A 21,302-nucleotide genomic window follows, 5' to 3' on the forward strand; every position below is an offset into this window, starting at 1 on the left:
GACCGCCAAGACCTGCCCCTATATGCATTTACATAAATACGTACACCTATTACACATTTACAAAAGAAGCGCTAACACACACATGTACAATAAACTACATACACTTTCATGCTGCAGGTCATGACACGAGAAAAGTATCTTGGTCTATCACATTTGAAACCCTTTATTGTATTCATCAATGGAGCAGTGTGGTCCAAGGGAAGGCCACTGAGCAGACATTTTAAACGGGGAAATTAAATATTGGGTCATACTAAAATAATTGCCATAAATAGCTAGAATTTAGAAGTAACAATAATTTAACTGTAATTTTTTTATATAATATGTCAGAATACTAAAATAATATACATAGTTATTTATTCAATTTAAATTTGTGGATAGTGTTAGATGGCGGGCGGTGAGTGGGCAGGTCTGACAGGAGCCCTGGCCACCATAAGCAACAGTACTTCTTCTCCGGGAAAGGTGAGAATATGGCATAGTTATTAAATTTAGTCTCAATTATAGATCTTTTATGTGTAAAGGTCTTTATACCATGTGAATTATGAAAGAATTTTGAGTTAGAGGCGTCAGTGTAGTGAGAATGGCTGATGTCCCAAATGTTGAGCTGTGAATCATTTGCTTTTAGGGATTTTAATGTATGTGACCCAAATATTGTATAAAGCACAACCAAGAAGCTGAAAATAATCCAGAGTTAAGAAATGGGGTAAAATAGTATAAGAGAATGTATAGTGTAGTGTGAAAGGGTACCGTAGTTTGTCAGGCTGGGAATTAATCACAAAAGTTATACATTTTTATATTTATTTAGTAAACTCCTCACACAAGTTCACATGTATTACCCCAAAGCCGCAGAGATATGGGACTGGGTTTACCAAACTTGACATTCAACCGCCTGATTAGACCTAAGGACCTCAACCAGTAGGTGATGAATACCTGGTGCCCTTAAATAATTATTAGAACACCTAGTCTGAGGAACCGTGGGAAGCAACATCTCTCTGGGAATTAAGGAGGGGAAATTTACTACAGTACTTACAGTCCGTGATTCTAGGAGCAGATGTCTCATTTCTAGAGGATGGAGTGGGAAAATTATAGTTTGGTCAACCCTATGTTTTCCTGACGTGTTTTGAGCTTACCCAACCTATCCTAATCAACCTAACCTAACCAACTTAACCTAACCTACCCTAATCAACCTAACCTATCTTAACCAACCTAACCTACCCTAATCAACCTAACCTATCTTAACCAACCTAACCTACCCTAATCAACCTAACCTATCTTAACCAACCTAACCTACCCTAATCAACCTAACCAAATCTAGCCCCAGAACCCAGGAACTATATCTAACTTAACCTAAATTGCTAAGATTCTCCGGATGACCAAAATTATAATAGTACTGGTGTGTTTAAATTTATTGAGGCTGGCTTCCTCCACAAAATTTATGGTAGTTTTATAAATTTTTAAGTATACTGTAGTTTTAAATATAAGTATAGTACAGGTTTGTGTTTTATCTATTATTTTGCTATATTATTTTTAATTAGGAAACCTTTTTTAAGTGAATACGGCATGATGTAACTTTAACTGTTATTACCACAGATACACTATACAGTAAGTCCTCGCTTAACGTCGGGATATGTTCCTAAAAACTTGACGTTATGCGAAACGACGTAAAGCGGGACGACGTTAAGCGAGGACTTACTGTACTGTACTATCAATTAAGAAAGAATTTATGATTGTGTCTGAAAATACATATTGCACAGGTATTCAAAAGTTGCTTCCTGTTACTTCTCTGGATGGAACTGAAGCATTAATTTCTATTTAGTGTTTGTTTTACAACTTGCTTAATCATCTGATAATGGTAGCTATCCCAGTCAATGGGTAGTATTAGCTACATGGTATAGTAGTAGACTGAACCTGGAACTTGGGCGATTTGGTCTCTTACATCACTAGGCATTGCTATAGTTTGAACCAGACATAATTGAGAACAAAATTATATTTTGGAATCTGTTTTGGACTGAATTTTTCATCATTGAATCAAATGAGGTGATGCTTTTCCACAATGGTAAAGATAAAGTCTGGAAATTAAACTTGAGGATCTCAGTTAACCATGAAGGTGAAACAATAACCAGTTCCACTTTATAGCATGGATGGATTTGGAGACAGTTTTGTACCTCCAACTGAAGGGTCTGCACCAGTCCCAGAGGTGGATCCTGCAGCAGAGTTCCTAGCTCGTGAACAGGACCAACTTGCTGGGTTAGATGATGACATCATTCCACCAGCTAGCCTAGTACTGGAGCAGCCCCCACTCGCAGCAGGTGAGATATATAGTGGTGGATATCTGATGCCGTATTTTCAGACAATCTGTTCACGTAACTAGTCATAAATTATGTTTGGCTTTTATGATATATTCCTGTGACTATTAACTTGGTTTTGTCTGGTTGCTTTAGATATGAACAGGTTCATTAAATAACTTCAAATTATATCTTTAAATTCATATTAAAGGACTTCAGTTATATGAGCATTGAGGATAATTGTAAACCAAATAAATAACACTGATGATTATTGAAGTAGTGTTACTGTATACAGTATATCCTGGTAAGAAATGAGATGATCAGTAGAACATTACTGTAGTGTGGTAGAATTAACAAAAGGAATTACTATATAAAATAAGTTCATGGAAAAGGACAGCTAAAAAGAAGCTCAATACAATATATTAAAAAAAAATTATTTGTAATATTGTAGAATTTGCCGATTTGATTTCATGTGTTCAAGGGAAATTATTATATGAAGAAAGCTGATGAAAAAATTGAACCTAGGTGCTGCTGTACAGTACAAGTTGGCTAGAAACTACAGTAGTCCAGTAGAAGTGTTGGTCATTTTAGTACTGTACACAGATGACATCTCTTTTAAGCCACAAATTGTAGGGCATAATGAATCAAAGTAACATTTGAGTTAACAAGTTATCCTCAGACAAGTAGATTAGTTTTGATAGGATGCTTTTAGGAATCGGGCAAAGTATTTTTCAATGTAAAGTGGTTGTAGTTGGTACAGTAATAGACACTGAACTGCTTTTTACTGACTTCATTGCTAACTGACTTTGTGTTTAGTGCCTTGAGTTGAAATAACTGATATCATAGTATGTTTTGACTTAAGCTCCCATAATTTGAAGTACAGTGTGGCAGTATACAGTAATTACAAAAAATTGCAATTTGTTCATCTTGCGTCGCAGATTTTCATAATTGCTTTCAAAACTACAGTACAGTAGACCCTTGCCATTCGCGGGTTTGTGATTCGCGATAAGCAAATGGTGGCTATGGTGGCTAGCTTGCGAGCCTTTTCCCGCAGCATCTCGTGTTGTACTCTCAAGACTATAGTGTTTGTGTGAACATAGCCCCTAAAAGACTGCCTAGTGTCAGTGCTAGTGATGCTAGTGGAGTGAAATGTAAAAGGCAAAAGTCAGTGATGACCCTGACAAAGAAAGTTGAATTATTAGATAAGTTAAAGGGGGGGGGGATGAGTGCAGCTGGTTGGTTGTTTGATATAGGTATACAGCAGTGCACTAAGGTAGTATAAGTTGCTATTCGCAGTTTTGCCTGTTCGTGCCATTCCTTGGAACCTAACCCCTGTGAATAATGAGGGTTTACTGTACAGTATATTCTGTTTAAATTAAAATTGCTGTACTGTTACATTTGATCAGGATTATACATTTAATGGCTGTTACACTGGGATGGTAGGAGCAAAGTTCCATCAAGTCACAAACTATTACTGTATTGACATTTGCAGGTATTTTACAAGACTAAAATAGAAAGTAGATATTTGGATTCTTTGATTTATGTGTAGTGATCTAGCATGGATAATGCAAGTACTACAGCACTTAGTCAAGTCATTTTGCCACACAGAGCATAATTGCACTTGTCAAATTAGAGCTGTATGATGTAAAGCGTCAAGTATAGTTCAGTATTGTACTATTAAGTTTGTGTTGTTAATATTGGCAACCTTTGCACAAGCAGCTTAAACTTTGTAGCCTGTTGGTTACTTGTGTTATGAGTTTGGCATTATTTGTGTAGACAGTAGCAATATGAAAGGCATTATGTATTTGTTAAATAAAAAGATATTACAAGCAAATTAAACTACAAATTATTGGAAGTTTTATAAATTTTCTTGGCCATTTTATTTTTATTTTTTTCTTCTCAGGGATTAGCCACCTGGGCACAGGTCACTGACCCACATCAGGGCCTGGGGGGGAATGTAATAATAATAATTCATTGTAATTAAATTTTTAATAAAAAGTTAAATAAAATAATAGAGATACTACAGTAATAACAATACTGTAATAATAATAATAAAGAAATACAGGTACCAAAATGAAGAAAAAAAATCAAGAGTGAGAAACAATATATGTATGTTGTGTTGTCAAGTAAGAGAAACAATTGAGACCTGCAATTGTGTGTAAATGAGGCAGGAAGACAGATCAGCAACCTGGGACTTAGTCACAATTTTCGTGATGCCATATGGCAGCTGGGTCTACCATTAGACAACACATTATGCTTCCAATATCTTCCCAGGCGGTAGTACTGTACCTCCCTGTTTGATAGTTGCCAACTACCTACTACATTTGATTAATTGTCTTTATGAGGAGTTAAGCAGAGTGAGGTATGGTGAATTCTCGGCAAAGAAATGCTGCTGAAGAAATTAGAGCTTTATTTGATTTAAAATGAGTGTAATGTTTGGAAGAGTTTGTATGTGATGACTTTCTGAACGTGTAAAAAGCAATAAAGGTTATCATTTGTCAGTACAGTATAGTTTGTGTTTTAAGATCTCAGGAAAGAAAGATAGATTTTTCTGCTTTGATTTGACTTGTTGAAATTTAGTGATTTCTTAATAGGAAACTTGTTTATGCATTTTATAAGATTGTGATAAGCTTTAAATCTTTAGTTGTTATTAAAGATCAGGTTTTATTCAGAGAGAGAGAGAGAGAGAGAGAGAAAGAAAACATGTGTACAATAAGTGTGTGTGTGTGTGTTGGAAATTTTTCCTCATCAAGTTTACTTTATTATCTTGCATTAAATCATTATTTTATGTTCGGTATGGTAGTGATATTGCATGGGAATGTTTGTTTTCTGCATATTAATGCTTGTGTATCGTAGGTGGGGGACTATGGGGCATATCTTTGTGTTATGTAACCCGATTCTTCAGTTTTTAAAACTAGTTATGTTTCACCTGTAATATCTTAATTCTTTTTTTTTTATGTAAGTTTTTCAGTTTCATGCTACAGTGAATTCACAGATAGTGTTAACTGCACTACTCTTCTTGACCTTGCTCTGTGGGAGACCATATATACAAGCCTAATATTGTGTACACTATAATATATTTGTTTTTTCAAATGCACATGATTTTCTTTGGCTTGTATATATTGCTCCTCTTTTATTTACATATATTTTTTTTGAGCCTTATGGTTGCATGAAGATGTGAATAGTGCATGGTGGTGTCTCATCTCCAGGCCTTGATGGAGAAGCTGACTTGTTTGGGGGTGCACCCGTGAATGGTGGCCCAGACCTGGAGAGTTTTGAGATGCTGGGTGGAGATGAGGTTGCCCCAGGTTAGTGTTGTACAGTAGTGTGCCCTCCCTCAGTCCATTTGATCTTCTGGCTATGTTGTTCTGTGTTGCATTGACTGTTTAGCTATAAGGTTTGATATATATTTATACTGTATAAGATTCTCTATTGCTTTTTGTGTTCTATTCTTTTTTTTTAATGAATCTATACCTGAAACTGTGCCTGCTAAGTGAAAAATAGATTCTCCATTTCTTGCACTCATCCACTGCGTCATAATTGGGCTGGTAATTTAGAGCAACGGGGCTGACTGTATAAAAAGTGTTTATTTATCTTCTCTGTAACTTGAATTTTGTGCAGGTAACATTTCCAGTTTTAATTAATCTTTTTGGTTGTATATATAAAACAAAACAGTTATCTGATACAGTATTGCTTATGTATGGTAAATATTGTGGTTGTGTGAAGTTGTCTTTGCTTTCACTGATATATAACACTGGAATTTTCAAGAATATGCACTAGCTTGTTAACAATGAGATGGCCCTCATTAATTCATGTGATTGAATCGTGTAATGCAGACAGCCCTTCTGCATGCTTAAAGAGATATAAAGGTCGATCCCAGTACTGTAGTTCTTGTTTTGCACAATACGTATCGTTGTGAATTTTTTTTAATCCTTAACGAGTAGAAACTGTGTAATCCAGGTACTGTACTATGTTTTTTGTAAGATTCTTCATTGAAAATAATTAGATTCAAGGATGTGAGATACATAATACTATAGCTTTAAGTATACCATGTTTTGTCCATGCCAAAGGACCTAAGTTAAGCCACTCAAAATGTGATGTATGGGAAGTAGAGTCTCCGTACAGTGCACACTAGAGGATTAACTATTTTATGCTGATGCACCTGTAGGTTAGAAAATGTCATCCAGCCTCAGATATATGTAAGTTTCTTTAATGGCATTTGTTTCCTTATTGGGTGCTGTTGCTTTTTTTTTTTTTCAAAATGCTCTCCTTTTTTCTTTTCAGCTTAATGTGCATGTTTAGCTTATTTCACACCTTTACAAATTTCTTTGATTTGTTGTTTGGAAAGGTTTATAATTCACTAATAATCTTCATAATACAAGTAGTAAAATATAGGGACATATAATTTAATTTTTTATGATCTCATATCCTGACCTTTACTGTACAATTTTTGATTAATGTATGTGTAATGTCTCTTTTTGTAATTTTTCTTGTACAATCTGTCCATTTCAATATACCCTCTTGATTTCAAACTTCCAATCACTGTTGTTAATGTGCATAGGTTTTGCTGTCACAGTTATTGTCACACATCAGGTTCAGTGTTTTCCCTAAGAACTAAAATATATATAGAATCACACATATACAGTACACACACACACACACACACACACACACACACCTAAATGCAAAAAAAGATAAAATAAGGAATATCAATGCATCCCTGGTAGAATACAGATGACAGCTGCCACATTCAACCAGATATCTTTTGCAGCTGTAAGGGAGGAAGGCAGCAAAAGAAGAAATGTGAATGAGGAAAGAGAGGATAAAAGGACGGTGAAAATCGGTGTGTCATAGTAAAAAAAGAAATTAGTACGACATAAACAGTATACAGTACATGTTTTAAAGTCGGGAGTCAAAATCGGTGTGCTATAAAATGCATGGAAAAGTAGGGTACAATATATATAAAACAGCCACTTTTTGTTTATAACTTTTAATACTGGATATTATTGATCACCCACCATATTAATGTACCAGTGAATTCATCAATAATTTTGCAATATTTTTCCTACCCTTCAATACTAGTTTTAGAGATTTACTTATCAAACCTGATATTGTGTTTAGTAATGGAGAGGAAGAGGTGATGTACTGTACTTGACTTTGATCAGAATTTTATGGAATTTAGGATAAATTAAGGGAGCAGTCTGATAATCAGTTGGTCTTATTATCTTGACAGCTAAAAAAATTAATCCGGCATTGTATAATTTGTAAGTTTTCATGTTTCATAATGCAGGTGTTTCTTTCCTCACCAAACCTGCCAATTTTAAGTCAAACCATGGCGTACAGTAGCTTTTACTGGCCTCATCTACCACCTCATAGATATCCTGTTTAAGTCTCTCAGTACAGTACACTTTGAGGTGGTATATAATATAGAATTCTTTGTTTCAAGTCTACTCTTAATTTCACAGCTTCTATAATTCTACATTTCCATTCATTGAAAAACATTCCTGGCAATCGTCATTTCTCGCTTTGTTGGCTAATGAAGTTAGGTAAACCTGTAACAATTTGCTTTTAACACTATGGCAATTAAAAGTCTTGGCTTTGCTACAGTTTGTTCCCTTACTCAATAATTTTTTTAAGTTTGATATTTTAACCAATACAGTATAGTAGGGTCTATAAGAAAAATGTGAATGCTTTAAATATTTATAGTGGTGGCTAATAATTTGTTTCAAAACAGTGACATTACCGTTTTATGTATTATAGTACAATACAGTCATTCATTATAATCAAATACAGTATAGTACATTATGTACCAAAGAGAGCATCAACGAGCCAAAATATTGCTTGAAATCTGATATTAATGTAAACATTTACGCACAGCTGACTGACAACTGACCGCCTCGTTCACCTGGGGAGAGGCCGCCTCCCCATGAGAATGTTAATGGGTTCTTGTACTTCTGACTTTCTTTTCTCAGTTTATCCTGAACAAGATAAGTGTTTGTAATTTGTTGGTGAGCAAAGTTTGTTTGCTCAAGAGCTTGTATTTATTGCTCCTCAAGCTTCAGTATTTCATCAATGGCTAATCATTTCTGGATTCCTTTACTATAGCTGTTACTCATATTCTTCCGAGATCTTCTTGGTTCGTGATCATATTTACAATTTATCATGTCACACGAGCAATAACTGGTGCATTCTTATCACAGCTTATTCATTCTTTTGCTTCTTCTATACTCATTTCAGTAAGTTTGAGGAGTACAGTAACTTATACTCTGGTGAAATAAGTAAACATACTTGTACTGGTAGAAATACAAAACTGTATTTTAGCATATTTTCATTATTACTTATGAAAAGTTATGAAATAATATTTTTTTTTCATAAATTATGTGATTTTGTAAACCAAATCATGGGACAATTTTTATTAATTTATTTATTTTTTTACTTTGATTTTTCTTAAACCAAAGCTTTGTAAATTGGGGGCTGCCAATACTATACTTATTGGTTTTTATATGAACTAACTTTAGACAGTAGTGTTTTTTGCTTAATGTCACATTTTCTAAGAATGCATCCACAACATGTATAGAGGACTTAGTGTATATTCTTGCAAGTCTTTTACTGTCGTGCAGCAGGATGTCCAAAAACTAGGGAAAATAAATTAATAGAGATAAGTGAAGGAGGTTGCAGACAAATACACAAACACTTCTTACATTAAGCCGGAAAAGGTTAAGAGTGAAAAGTAATTACAAATACAGTACTGTATACAGTAAATAATTCAGTGCTACGTATATATGTAAACCCACACCGGCACACGTACTTAATAGTTTATATGGGGCAACTGATACGTAGACCTATTGGAATGCTAAATGCAAAATTTTAATTTAGTGCTTTTTCTTTTGGTCCTAGGGGAAAACACTGAAAATATTGCTTTGATGTGAGAAAATTAACAGAAAAAATATGTGCCATTTTTAACAAGATGATATTGCTTTCATTCCTTCTGCCAATGTTGTTGCCTCTGCTTCAGACAAAGCTGCTCCTCCTCCTTCAGTCTTTGGTTCTGTGGACTTTCTACCTCAGCCCTCGGGAGAAGATCCCTGGGCTTCTGCACAAGCCCCTTGTCCAACTGATGAGTCTGTTGCTCAACCTGTTGAGGATGCTGTAGGCTTTAATGAGCCCCTTTCCTCCCAGCCTTTTACTGTTGGTGAAGGAGAGGGGTTCTTATCCACTTCTGACCTAGCAGGAGCAGCAGCAGAAGCACCAGAAGCTGATGCAGAAACAGCTGAAGCAGAAACAGCTGAAGCCACACCAGCTGAAGCAGCAACAGCACCCGAACGGGATTATTCAGGCTTTGGGGAGGACTTTGGGGGAGCATCTGTGCCTGCTGGTGATACCGGTACCTCCTCTGGGGCTTTCTCTTTTGTGGGTGGTGAGTTGGTGATGGGACGGAGAATGGAGGTACCTCCCTCAGCTCCTTGGTTTGGGGGCATGATATATTATCTTTTCATCTTACCACAAGTTGAAAACTTTGAGACTGCTTTTAGCCATTCCATATTCAAACTATGTGAAGAAAGTATCCTATGATTTGGTATAACTTGCAGGATTTGAAATCGTGGATTGTAAAAACTGTAGTAAGTGGTTATGGCATGAGAAGTTTCATTGATTTGAAAACTACTGTACAGTGATGCATTTCTTGAATATTGGGATGAATAGTAGTATCCAATATCTTGGTGTTTTATGTATTTAAAAAAATTCATTTAAATTTCACTGTAGATAAATAATTTTGAGTAGATAATTTCATCATAAAGTGAGATTGTTGATAGTACTAAATTGTGTTTTTCTTAGGCTTTGCAAATAATTTTCTCCATAGAACACAAACAAGATTTTAGAGAAGTTGGACAGTCAATTAAATGGCATTGTAAAATACCTTAGTAGAGTAATTGATGACCATGTGTTTTTACTGTGTGATTTTAAACTTATATGAATACAATAAGATAGTTATAAGTTGTTATCCTGAACTTATACTGGGAGCTAGAGGTCTTTGTTTGGTACACTTGACATTATTATTGGGAAGCTAAGCATATCCACTATTTGCAAGGTGCAGATGCTCATCTATTAAACATTAATGTAGTTTACCATTGTGAGAATAGTGTGTCGCCACCTGAAACTTGGTACACAGAAAATTATAGATAGCATGCTTGATAAAATTGCCTTGTAACAAAAAGTTGCCGGGTTGGTGTTGTGCATGTGTAGTTGGGAAAAAATTGGTGCTTGTTCCTTGTAGACCCTTGCTTGTAGTAGTTGGTAGTACCTTACTGCATAAAAGCTTGTTCTGTAGCCAATGTCTTTTGTCTCCAACATATATCACCCAGATGTACAGTGGAACCTCAATAATTCATGTGAAAACTTATGGAAAGTATTTGTAGATTTGCCAACATTGGGTAATAATTATTATGAGGGTGAAGATTACATAAAGTTTTTGATCATTTATTTGTTATGTAAATTAGTGTGTGTGGTTAGTGAAACATAACTTACGTTCTAGAATGTGCAAAACCGAATACGTACAAGTAATTCATGTGATGACTGGGTACAACAGACTTAGATAGAATTAATCATCAGACGTCATAAGTGTATCATATGGATGCTAATAAATGCAGCTTGAGTGTATCAGACCCTGCAGGTTTATAATGCAGTGTCCTTCATGCTTGAGAATTTTATTGCAGTCTATGATCTCTTGAGATGGCTGGCTGGTCACCAAACTAAATCCAGTTTTTTGTTGCTTTTTATCTTGACCAGATCACCACCTTGTGTAACTATACAGTGCAGCATGGTCACATTTGGGATGACTACTGGTTAATCAAATACCGTAGCTACATATTGTAATTGTGATGGGAAGTTTTCATGGATTAATTAACTTACACTAATCATTTACATTTTTGCTCTGACATTTTTGGGAGTGGCTTATATTCTGCAGCCATTGTGTTAGTCGAGGGAAAATGTATGCAGTTCAATATATATTTTTTTATGTCAGTTTTCTCCTGAATTGGTTATTTATGTTGGTATTTTTTTTTTTTTGTATATTATTGAGGTTCCATTGTGTGTACTGTGATCTGAGGCTGAATTTTTGGCATTATCATGGAAAGTCTAGTCAAGTTAAGGTTACTAATATGATTTCATTTACAGTAGCATTAAGATATTTTACCATGGATGTAAAAGAATACCCGGTAGACATTTCATGTAGTTTAGGGAGGTGGGTGATGAATTTAGTAGCATTAAGGTCTTTTACCACCAGTTGTCATGGTTTCAACAGATGTAAGGAGATAGACCTTCACTGTAGTTTAGAGGGATGTCGGGGTGTCCAATTTGCTGTGCAGTGTGTGAGCTTACGGCAGTGCTTTTATTTGTGTTGCACAGTTCATAATGTTGAATGTATACCTCTGCTTCTAAATCTGCAATCAGTAGATGGAAATTTTTAGAATTATGCTTTACTTTATTGCTTCTCTTTGAATCATTAAACTGATATTTTTAGTAAAGATCATGAATCAGAGGTAGGCATTCTATTGGGTGAAGTACCATTGCTTGGCCTATGCTCTGACACATTTTGCAATTACAGAATCTGCACCACCAGTGACCACATCTGAACCAGAGTTGGGTGAGTCCTTAATGGCCACCTGAAAGCCTAGACTGAGGATTTTGCATGATGTCTGTTATAGAAATTGGTGCTTGTTTTATCAGTAAATTATGTTTGTTATTTGGGTAAAAAAAAAGTATTGCAAGTTTATTGCCTCTGATCAGGGATTGGAAAAAAATGAAACAAAGGTCCATACTGATCTCTGATGGATACAGCTAATTTATGTTGCTAAAGTGATATTGGAAAGGTTCACAAATTTCAACTTAAGGTTTCTCAGTTCTTCATGTATTGGTAACTTTGAATGTCCTGCTCACAATTAGTTATTTAAAGTCCAGAGGAATCAGGTTTTTTCATCCATACAGTACAAGGGGTCCTTGTTATTTATGCAATTGCTATACATATACAGTACGTACTCAGTTATACATACGTCCGTATACAGGACTCGGTTATACATATACTGTATCAGCTTTTATAATAAAAAATGAGTTATTGGTATGCTAAACTCAGTTATACATGCTGGCAGTCCATTAAATCCGGACGTTTACTGCGCTTTTTGCATACAATGCGCTTACACTATTTACATACCCTCCTGTACTGTATAATGACCATAGCTGATAATAACTTCTATATTGAACACCATTAAAGAGTACAATTGTCCCTTATTGTGTCGTGCAGGTAGCAACAAAATATTAACTACATGTATAATTAAGTACAGTACAGTATTGTATTCAGTTTATGTAAATTTGTATAATGTAAGATATTCAACAAACATACTCCTGGCATATACTGAGAGATTAATGTACAGTGCAGTAGTAACGTTCAATAATTTTTAGTTGATAACATAGTCTTGTGCATGGCAGTTAAGTCTTATTTCTGGTAACTGAATGTGCTTTGTATTGTAGTGTATGAATGTGTAGATGATGGACCAACAATAAAACCAAGTCTAAGAGTGGTCCTAGTTCTCATTACACTCAAAGGCTTGTATGTAATCAAATTTTTGGTCTTATCTTAATCTGACGAGGACAGTAAAGCTAATGCAGTAGTCTTGTTACCAATATCATCTTCATATAGTATAAGCAAATAATCTTTTACCCCTTGTGCAAGTTTTGAGTCCTTCAGGTGTTGATTGCAGTCATATCTATGCCTTTGTCTTGGTTGCAGGCATGTAGAAAATAGTAATGAACCATAGATGATTATTTCCATGCATGGTTCATTGTTTAATATACTGTATTTGAGAAAATTTTTTTTGTGCTTTATATTTTTGTAGCTTGAGTAATTGGCTTTTTTGGCATTTGGTCATAGAGATTCTTATGGAATCTTAATACCAGTGTTTCTAAAAAGAAAAACTGTCGTACAGTCTCTCAAAAAACTATCTGCCCTCGGGGTGATCGATGAATCTCAGAATGAACACCGTGACTCCTGTTGTCTCAGTAGGTTTGTCAAAATCCTTTGTATGTTGTCATATTGTCTAATACAATTTTGTAAAGATAGTTTATTGAGTGACTGTACATAGGAGTTAGTTCATGCTCATTAGATATCAGGTGTTTAGGTATTGTATTGTGTTGACAGTGTTCGCCGAAGTACTTTTGTTATAGTTCAACAGTGTGTGGAAGTGTCAACATCCCAGTAGGCAGTTATTAATTTGAAATGGTTCTCTGGCAAAAATAGCAAGTCCACCCCACCATGAATCTATCAGCTGAATTTATATATATAAATGCAGGTATATATATATTTTTTCAATTTGGTTTAATTCCCAATTACAGGTATTCTTGTTAATTCAGTTTTAACACCATGGCAGAAAATAGATAATGAATGGATTAATGGGTGAGTAGTGTGTGTTTTATCAGAAATATATACAGTAAAATCCTGAGATACAAAATACCTTGGGATATGTTGGTTCAGAATGAATCATTTGGTTGTAATAAGATCATGGTGAAAGAATAAAGTGTTGGAAAAGTTGGTAAATATTAGTAATCAATTTGCACAAAGAAATATCAGGACAGAGTAAACAAGAGTATAAAGTTTCTGGCTACTGTACCTGAAGTATTAATGTCTCAACTGGGAGGACAAGAAGCTGACATGGAAGCTTTATTAAAAGAAAATGCAAAATCTTGAGGGTATCAACTGACAAAGTGATCATAATTTGCCTGAAGAGAAAACCTTAAGTAATGGAAGTAGGGTTAAGGTAACTAACTAACTTGTCTGATCATAGAGGAGAGTAGAGGGAGTCAAGGTGTTAAAGGTGAGCAACATATAGGGAAAAAACAAGTTGTGGCCGAGACTTTATGCATTAATGTGAAGTTGGGACATTTTCATAGATAACTGGGTAATTGGTAGAGACATGGGGTTTAATGTTGTGATTCTGTAAAGGATATAGTTCCTTATTTGTAGGAGTAGTTTTATGATGGTTAATAGTAATAACTGTAGAGGTATTTAAATATTTCAGCTCGCTCACCTGTTCCTCCTGTGGTGAGGGAGGAGCCAGAGAAGATTAAGATCTGGCGAGAGCAACAACGGATCCGCCTGGAGGAGAAGGGTTGGTCGGATATGTTGTACTGTACTAGTGATTGTTGACCTACAGTTATTGTGATACACCAAAGTATATCTAATGTTCAAATGATTACTTTTAACCAGAGAAAGTTGAATTATGACTTTTATTTTGTATCTTCTGTTTGCAATTTTAATTAACATGAAATTATTTTCATTCTATAACTCATTTCATGTATTTCATCAGATGCTGCTGAGGAGGTGAGCAAAATTGAATTAAATGGGAAGGCGAAGAAAGAGTTAGAAGACTGGTATAAGCAACACGAAGAACAGGTTGCCAAGACACGCCAGGCCAATAGGTGAGTCGGGCTGAAGTGTATTTGAAAAACTACAGGTAGGGTATTAAGACAAATTTGGCGAGTGAATTACACTTGTCTCCATAACATTAGTGTGAGCGGAGGTTTATAGGCGTCCAGGCATTAGTTTTATGACCGATGGCCTTATTGCCTTCAGTTTAGATCTGTGGATATTTCATAGGGTTCCATAGGCCAGATCACCATTATAATGAGCCACACTATCCCTTTTGTCCGAGGCTTATGGTGCTTATTTTGTCTCGTGTTAGTTTCTGGATAGATTTAATTTCGGTTTTATGTTCAGGTATCTCATATGAGCTTGAAAATTGACTTTGAATTAAGTTAGGTTACAGTAGTACCCTCGATACACTGAACTAATTGGGGAAGAAATTTTGTTTGTTCTGCACTGTAAAGTGTTATATGTAAGTACCCTGTATTGGTAACCACAAAATTTGCAGAAAAATCATGTCAGTGAGCTTATTACAGTACAGTATTTCACAAGTGCTCCTCATACTGTGAGTAAGTCCCAGGTATTTGTCATGCATGACCTTAGGTATCTTAACAGGTACTCGTAGAAATGCTGCTAGGTGGCTGCTCACAAGTGTTCAGAATGATGGCTGATGTTCCAGAAGAGTTCATAGTGTCTTCGGGTGTCTTTAAAAATTGTTGTTCTGTTGGTGGGAAAAACAAGTCACTCGTCTCTTCTGTGAGGCTATAAAATGAAATGTCCAAGTTCAGCTGTTGCTTTTTTCTTAATTATTTGATTTCTCATGATATGAATGATTGATACTTCTATTTTTTAATATAATTTATGATTTTTTTTTAAATTTGAAGCCAGAATAGCGTGTTCATGCTCAGTGAATGACCAGGCTTGCATGTTTTTGGTATTTTTAAGTCGCTTTGATTATATTATATATAGTATACTGTATGCGACTATAATTAGTAATTATTATAGGATTTAACCCTTAAGCCCCGGGTTAGAGTGCTGCTGGCAGTACTCCCGCGCTGGGTTAAATTGCGAAGAAAAATCAACTTTTCCAAAAATAATAATAATAAAAAAATAGCGGGAAAATAGGCGGACATTCTGGAACGTCACCCGGGGCCTAAGGGTTAAAACGGGTTGTAGCCACATGATGTTTAAGAAAAAAAATGTCATTAGGGCTAGCTTTATTATTTAGGTAATTTTATTAATGATGGATATACCAAAACTAATTTTGTTATGAATATAACATGAGGTCAATGTTATAGCCATCTTAAGTATGTCCTATATGCTTTGCTCATTGTCAACCTTCATCTAGTGTTATGAATATACTGTGTAAGTAACTCTAGGGCTGAAAAGAAGATTTAATATTGGAGGTCTGCATGTACAGTATTGGTTGAGTGGTAGAGGCGTTTGATTCATATGTCTTATGCTCATTTAGTTTAAGGCTTTTTTTAACCATGGAATTTTATCTGGTAGCCTTAATTGTAAGAATAATCTTGAATAAATTAATGATTAATGATTTTATTAGAAGTGTAATTATAATCTGAAAACTTTCATGCTTCAAGGGAGGCATCCAAGTAAGTGTTGCATGTCATATTTATTACAAATTATTTACCGTACTTTAGTATTCATACAAAGATGATCTCTCTGTTAGTTCTTCTTCTGTACAGTAGTGAGTTTGCTTTTGGTATACAGTAGTAAGCAGAGAGCGTAAATGTTAATACTCTAAACTGTACGTGAAAAAAAACGGTAACGTATTGTTGGCTTCGTGGAATAGTGTTGAATACATTAAAAGAACGTGATGCCTTGAAGACATGCTTTGACCTGATTAAGATGTGTCAACAATTTAATGTTATTAGGCTTATTCGGGAAACTTCCTCAAGTAAACAAGTGCTTTGACGAATCACCAGATACATAACGATCAGAATGAATGATGGAGAACAACTTTCTGTTTTTGTAACTTGCAAAGTGATGAAGATTCTTCTTTGTAAATTTGGGGTACCAGATATCTCTCTCATTTACTATTCCAGAGGGGCATTCTCTCTCAAGCTGTTTCATTCTGGAATGTGCATTTGCATCTGTTTGTTTTCTTACTCCATATATTTATATATATCTGCATTGCCTCTATTTTCACTGTGTATTTAAAGATATTCAGTTTTCAAATCGCCTATATAGTTACAGCTAATTTTCTCTGTATATATTGAAGAAAACATTATTTATCATATTCTTTGTATTTCTGTTTAACATATCAGTTGTGTCACCACCGTCCGTCATAGATGTTAGGACAGTACAGGGAATCTTTTCGGTAAATGAGATGCTGTATGATGATTTGAGTCATATATGTTGTCCTTGAAAATCTTTTTAATGTTACTCTATTCATTGCAGTACTGTATGGCTTGTTTAAAGTCATAGTGACTATCTTCAAGCTGCATTGCATGTGTACATTGATATGATTTGCTTGGTATTTTTCCCCTACCCACAAGGCATTAGATTGGTTGGTGAGACAACATCTTGTGTATTAGTTGTGAGTACCTGTGAATGGACAGAGTTCAGTATGTTAGTTTGGAAGAAAATAATATAAATGATCTCCTTGCCTGACTTGTTAAATTTTCCTCATTTGTTTTACTGTTGTATGGATATTTTATCTTTCTGGCCAAAAGGGATGTAATGATTTGTGTGTGTGTGCGTGCGTGCTTTAATCCGACGTTTGAGTACAGTAATGAGTCGGTCTACCAATTTTCAATAATTTTTCATAAATTGTGTAAATGGTTAAATGATGTACAGTACAGTGCTTTATATACTCAAAGGTATTTGATTCTTAAATATGATTACCTAGTGACGAGTGCAAATCTTTATAATCAATTTGTAAACCAATTTTAACTGACTTGCTTGAAATTTTTACTGGTTGATGTACCGTACTTACGTGGGTGACTTATTGCAAGTGCCAGGATGAATCCACCCTGATGATTCCATCTGTGTCATTTTGTATGATTGACTTAAGATTTGGTACAGTTGGTGTTTTAGAGATGCATGTGCCAAGATGGTTTTGTGATCATCTCCGTTATAGGGCCATGGGGAATTTTTATATTGTTGAAAGGTAGATGAATCCTAATACAGTACTGTACAAATGGGAAGAAGGCTGGTTTAGAGGAGTGGGTTAGGTGTACAGTACAATGACCACTGTTTATAGGTTGTTTAGTAATGGTCACACTTTTTTGTATCAGTAAAGTTGTTGTAAGATATTCTTGGTGGTTTTGAATGATATATTTGGAAGTTGTTAAATTTCCTCACGTGTTTAATTTTTTCAGGTCTGCCGAGAAGGAACTGGTAGCTGATACCGGGAAGATTGAGCCGGGTACCGAGTGGGAGCGCATCACCAAGCTCTGTAATTTCAACCCAAAGACTTCAAAATCTTCCAGAGATATTTCTCGCATGCGATCCATCATCCTGCAGGTCAAACAAAATCCACCTGTCAAGGCTTAGGAAGAATTGTGATGGTTGAATCTCTTGTTGTTGATAGGGTTTGCTAGATTCTGTATGATAGTAAAGTCCACCATAAGAGCCCACTACCCAGTATGATGCATTGTCTCTGCCTTACCATGAAGTAAGAAGTTTAGAAACTGTAATAAACTATATTTCTGAAGCCATGATGTCAACAGACTTCCTTTTTCCTGTTTTTATGCCTGGGTTAAAAAAAGATCTTGGAATATTTGCTGTTGTGTATGTGTACTTCTTTGCGTGGTTTGACTACAGTACATATGTTGTAATACAAAATACAGTAACTAAATATTAGCCAGCTTGAGAATATGTATGGCATATATAAGGTACAGTACTGTACTAATTGTAATTTGTTGAACTCCAGCCATAATTCTATGGAAATAAAAAAATGGTTGTGTTCCATTAGACAGCTACAAATTCTTTCTGGTAGTTACTGTACTGTACAGTATGTTAGAGGAAACCAACTACTGTACAGTACAATATGTATTCTGTTTAAAAGGTCAGGAGAAAGTTTTTTCATCTTGGGGTCAGGATTTTTAGCATAACTGCTGCTAGATATATAAGTATTAAAGTTCACCAGGGGGGATGAGCAAGATTTTCTCTAATTGAATAAATGTGTTCAAGATTTAAGCAATTATAAGTACTGTACCAGTTCTGTTGTGGACTAGGAGTTGCAGAGTTATATAAACTACATATTACTCTCATGTGCATATGACTTACTGAATCTATATAATATATCTATATATATATATATATATATATATATATATATATATATATATATATATATATATATATATATATATATATATATATATATATATATATATATATATATATATATATATATATACACACATATATATACATATATATATACACTACACACACGAGTATATGGCAGCAAATTTGAAATTTTCATTACATTAAGTTATTATCTAAATTCTTGTAAATGGTATGCAGTAGCTACATAAGTAATCAGTTCACAGGAGTTTCATTGATTACCTGTGTTTGATATTTGACAGATTTATATAAATATTTTGCAGTATATATTGTTTATGTAATATATAATCAACTAGTGTGTTCAGACATTCCTGATGTACTGTATTTAAATTGTGTGAATATAAAATTAAGTTAAGTTTATGAAGTGTTTCTTTCATAGTTTATTACCCTACCACCCTATCCCCAATTCACTGACCACACTGCCCTGACCCCAACCCATTATTCACCCTCTTTTCAACCTGAACACATTTCCTTTGATTTGAGCTTCATCATCCACTTGTCTTTTATTGTAGGTCATACACTCGCCTTTTATCCAACAACTTGGTATTAGGCGTTCAGTTGGAGAAAACTCGCTACCCTCCTGAAAAGCCATATTGTAGGGTACCAGAAAATTTTAGCCTTTGAAGTATTCCAAACTGCTAACTCCACATTCACTGCCTTCTCAAAAAGGCAAAAGCTGGCAAATTTGTGGACTTACAAACACACCTTTAATATAGGACTTACTTAGTTTGAATCCTGGAAAATCATGATCCATTGCCTTGACCAGTTGTGTGATGAGACCAAACTTAATGTGCAATGGGTACAACAGAATCTCATCTTTTGGAACCAGTGGAACATTGGCTACATTGAATATACTGTGCTTGGAATGATTGAGTCATGTGGTGGCCAAACTTTACAGGTGTAACGATGTGCTCGGGCACGGTTGTCTCGTACATAGAAGCATATTTGATGAATCCAGTCCTATTATAAGTACAACAACAGTTAAGTCAGCACATAAACCAGCACTGATCAGAATATCTGTATTTGATACAGTTGGGAATGAAACCAAGGATATGGTAAGTCTCCTTCATGAAGACAATGTATAACTTCCAGAAGGAAAAAACTCTGCCAATGTGCTCTTCCAAGGTATTGCATAAGCCACAAATACACAGAAAAAAAATGAGCAAAATTTAGTAAATGTTTGTACATTTGAAGCTATGCATTCTGAAACCTTGTATATTCCATAAAAAAAAAGTTTGGTAGGGTCACACTGGATACTCCTCACGTGTGTCCGGACCAGGACATTGTAGTGAGATAACGTGCTCGTTACCGCTGTAAAAACTTCACCAATCCTCTAATGTATATATAAAAAAAAAGAATTACATGTGATAATTTTGGGAATTACTCTAGTACTAATTATTTTATGCTTGGTTCCCATGCTCATTCTCTACAAACAATACCTCACAGTATATGATAACTGCAGCAGACGGCTTACACCAACCAGGAGTTGTTAGATTATGTTAATTTTTACCACATACAGTATGTTCTTTGGATGAGAATAAGTAATAAAAACGACACAACTTTCCATTTTGATTATAAGTACTTTAATATTTTTTCTATCTACAATAAAAACTCACCTGTAGTGGGCAGGGTATGAAGGATGAGGGAAATTGCGGGATAAAACTCGGCGAAAAAATGATCATATGACACTAAAATGATGTCTCTACTTGCTTTGTAAGCGAAGAAATAAATTATTCACCGGAAATACTTTGAAAAAATCTGCCTTTGTTGTCCGATCTTTGTTGTTTCAGTACAGTAACCGAGCCGCATGGTCCGGGTGTCACTGTGCTCTCACGTCCACAAAAGGCGTAAAGTTATACCATGCTGCTTCAAGAGTTACTTTGATTGGTACCAGATATCAAAGTAAGTTATTTTCTGTTTAATATGCCAGGGGTCCGGCGAGGAAGTCAGACAAGTTTAAGTAATGGTTCCATTAGGTTCTGTGCATTGTCGTATTGTTTTTATTACTATAGTATACTGTATGTATATGTCTGGAAAAGAAATACTCATCTTACTATTGATAACAAATATATGTTCCTTCGCAGTACTGCAGTATATCTCTTTGTACTTAAAACAGATGAAACTGACAGTACTCCTCCCCAGGTGCTGACAAGTGTAAGCTCGGCTGTCAAGGTGGTGGAGGGATCTTGCATGTCTTGTTTATTTATGTATAGAGGTTGTGAAGACGGCCAACACAAAGATGACCGATATCCTAACGAGAACAACAACCCCAAAATGTTTTTGCTGTGTGACGTTTT

General features: G+C 35.1%; 1 protein-coding gene across 1 annotated transcript; it reads left to right on the forward strand.

Moving 5' to 3' along the window:
* The first annotated feature begins 376 nt into the window (after positions 1-376).
* On the forward strand, positions 377-19,365 carry LOC121861395 (clathrin light chain-like). The gene is made up of 9 exons (XM_042359068.1): positions 377-459; positions 2,134-2,306; positions 5,468-5,590; positions 9,298-9,699; positions 11,884-11,922; positions 14,348-14,437; positions 14,636-14,747; positions 16,290-16,301; positions 18,033-19,365. Exons 2-9 carry the CDS (start codon positions 2,135-2,137, stop codon positions 18,205-18,207), a joined length of 1,125 nt encoding a protein of 374 aa, XP_042215002.1. The 5' UTR covers positions 377-459; position 2,134; the 3' UTR covers positions 18,208-19,365.
* The last annotated feature ends 1,937 nt before the right edge of the window (positions 19,366-21,302 follow it).

The sequence above is a fragment of the Homarus americanus genome, unplaced genomic scaffold (assembly GCF_018991925.1).
Source record: "Homarus americanus isolate GMGI-L3 unplaced genomic scaffold, GMGI_Hamer_2.0 scaffold24260, whole genome shotgun sequence".
Classification (NCBI taxonomy): domain Eukaryota; kingdom Metazoa; phylum Arthropoda; class Malacostraca; order Decapoda; family Nephropidae; genus Homarus; species Homarus americanus.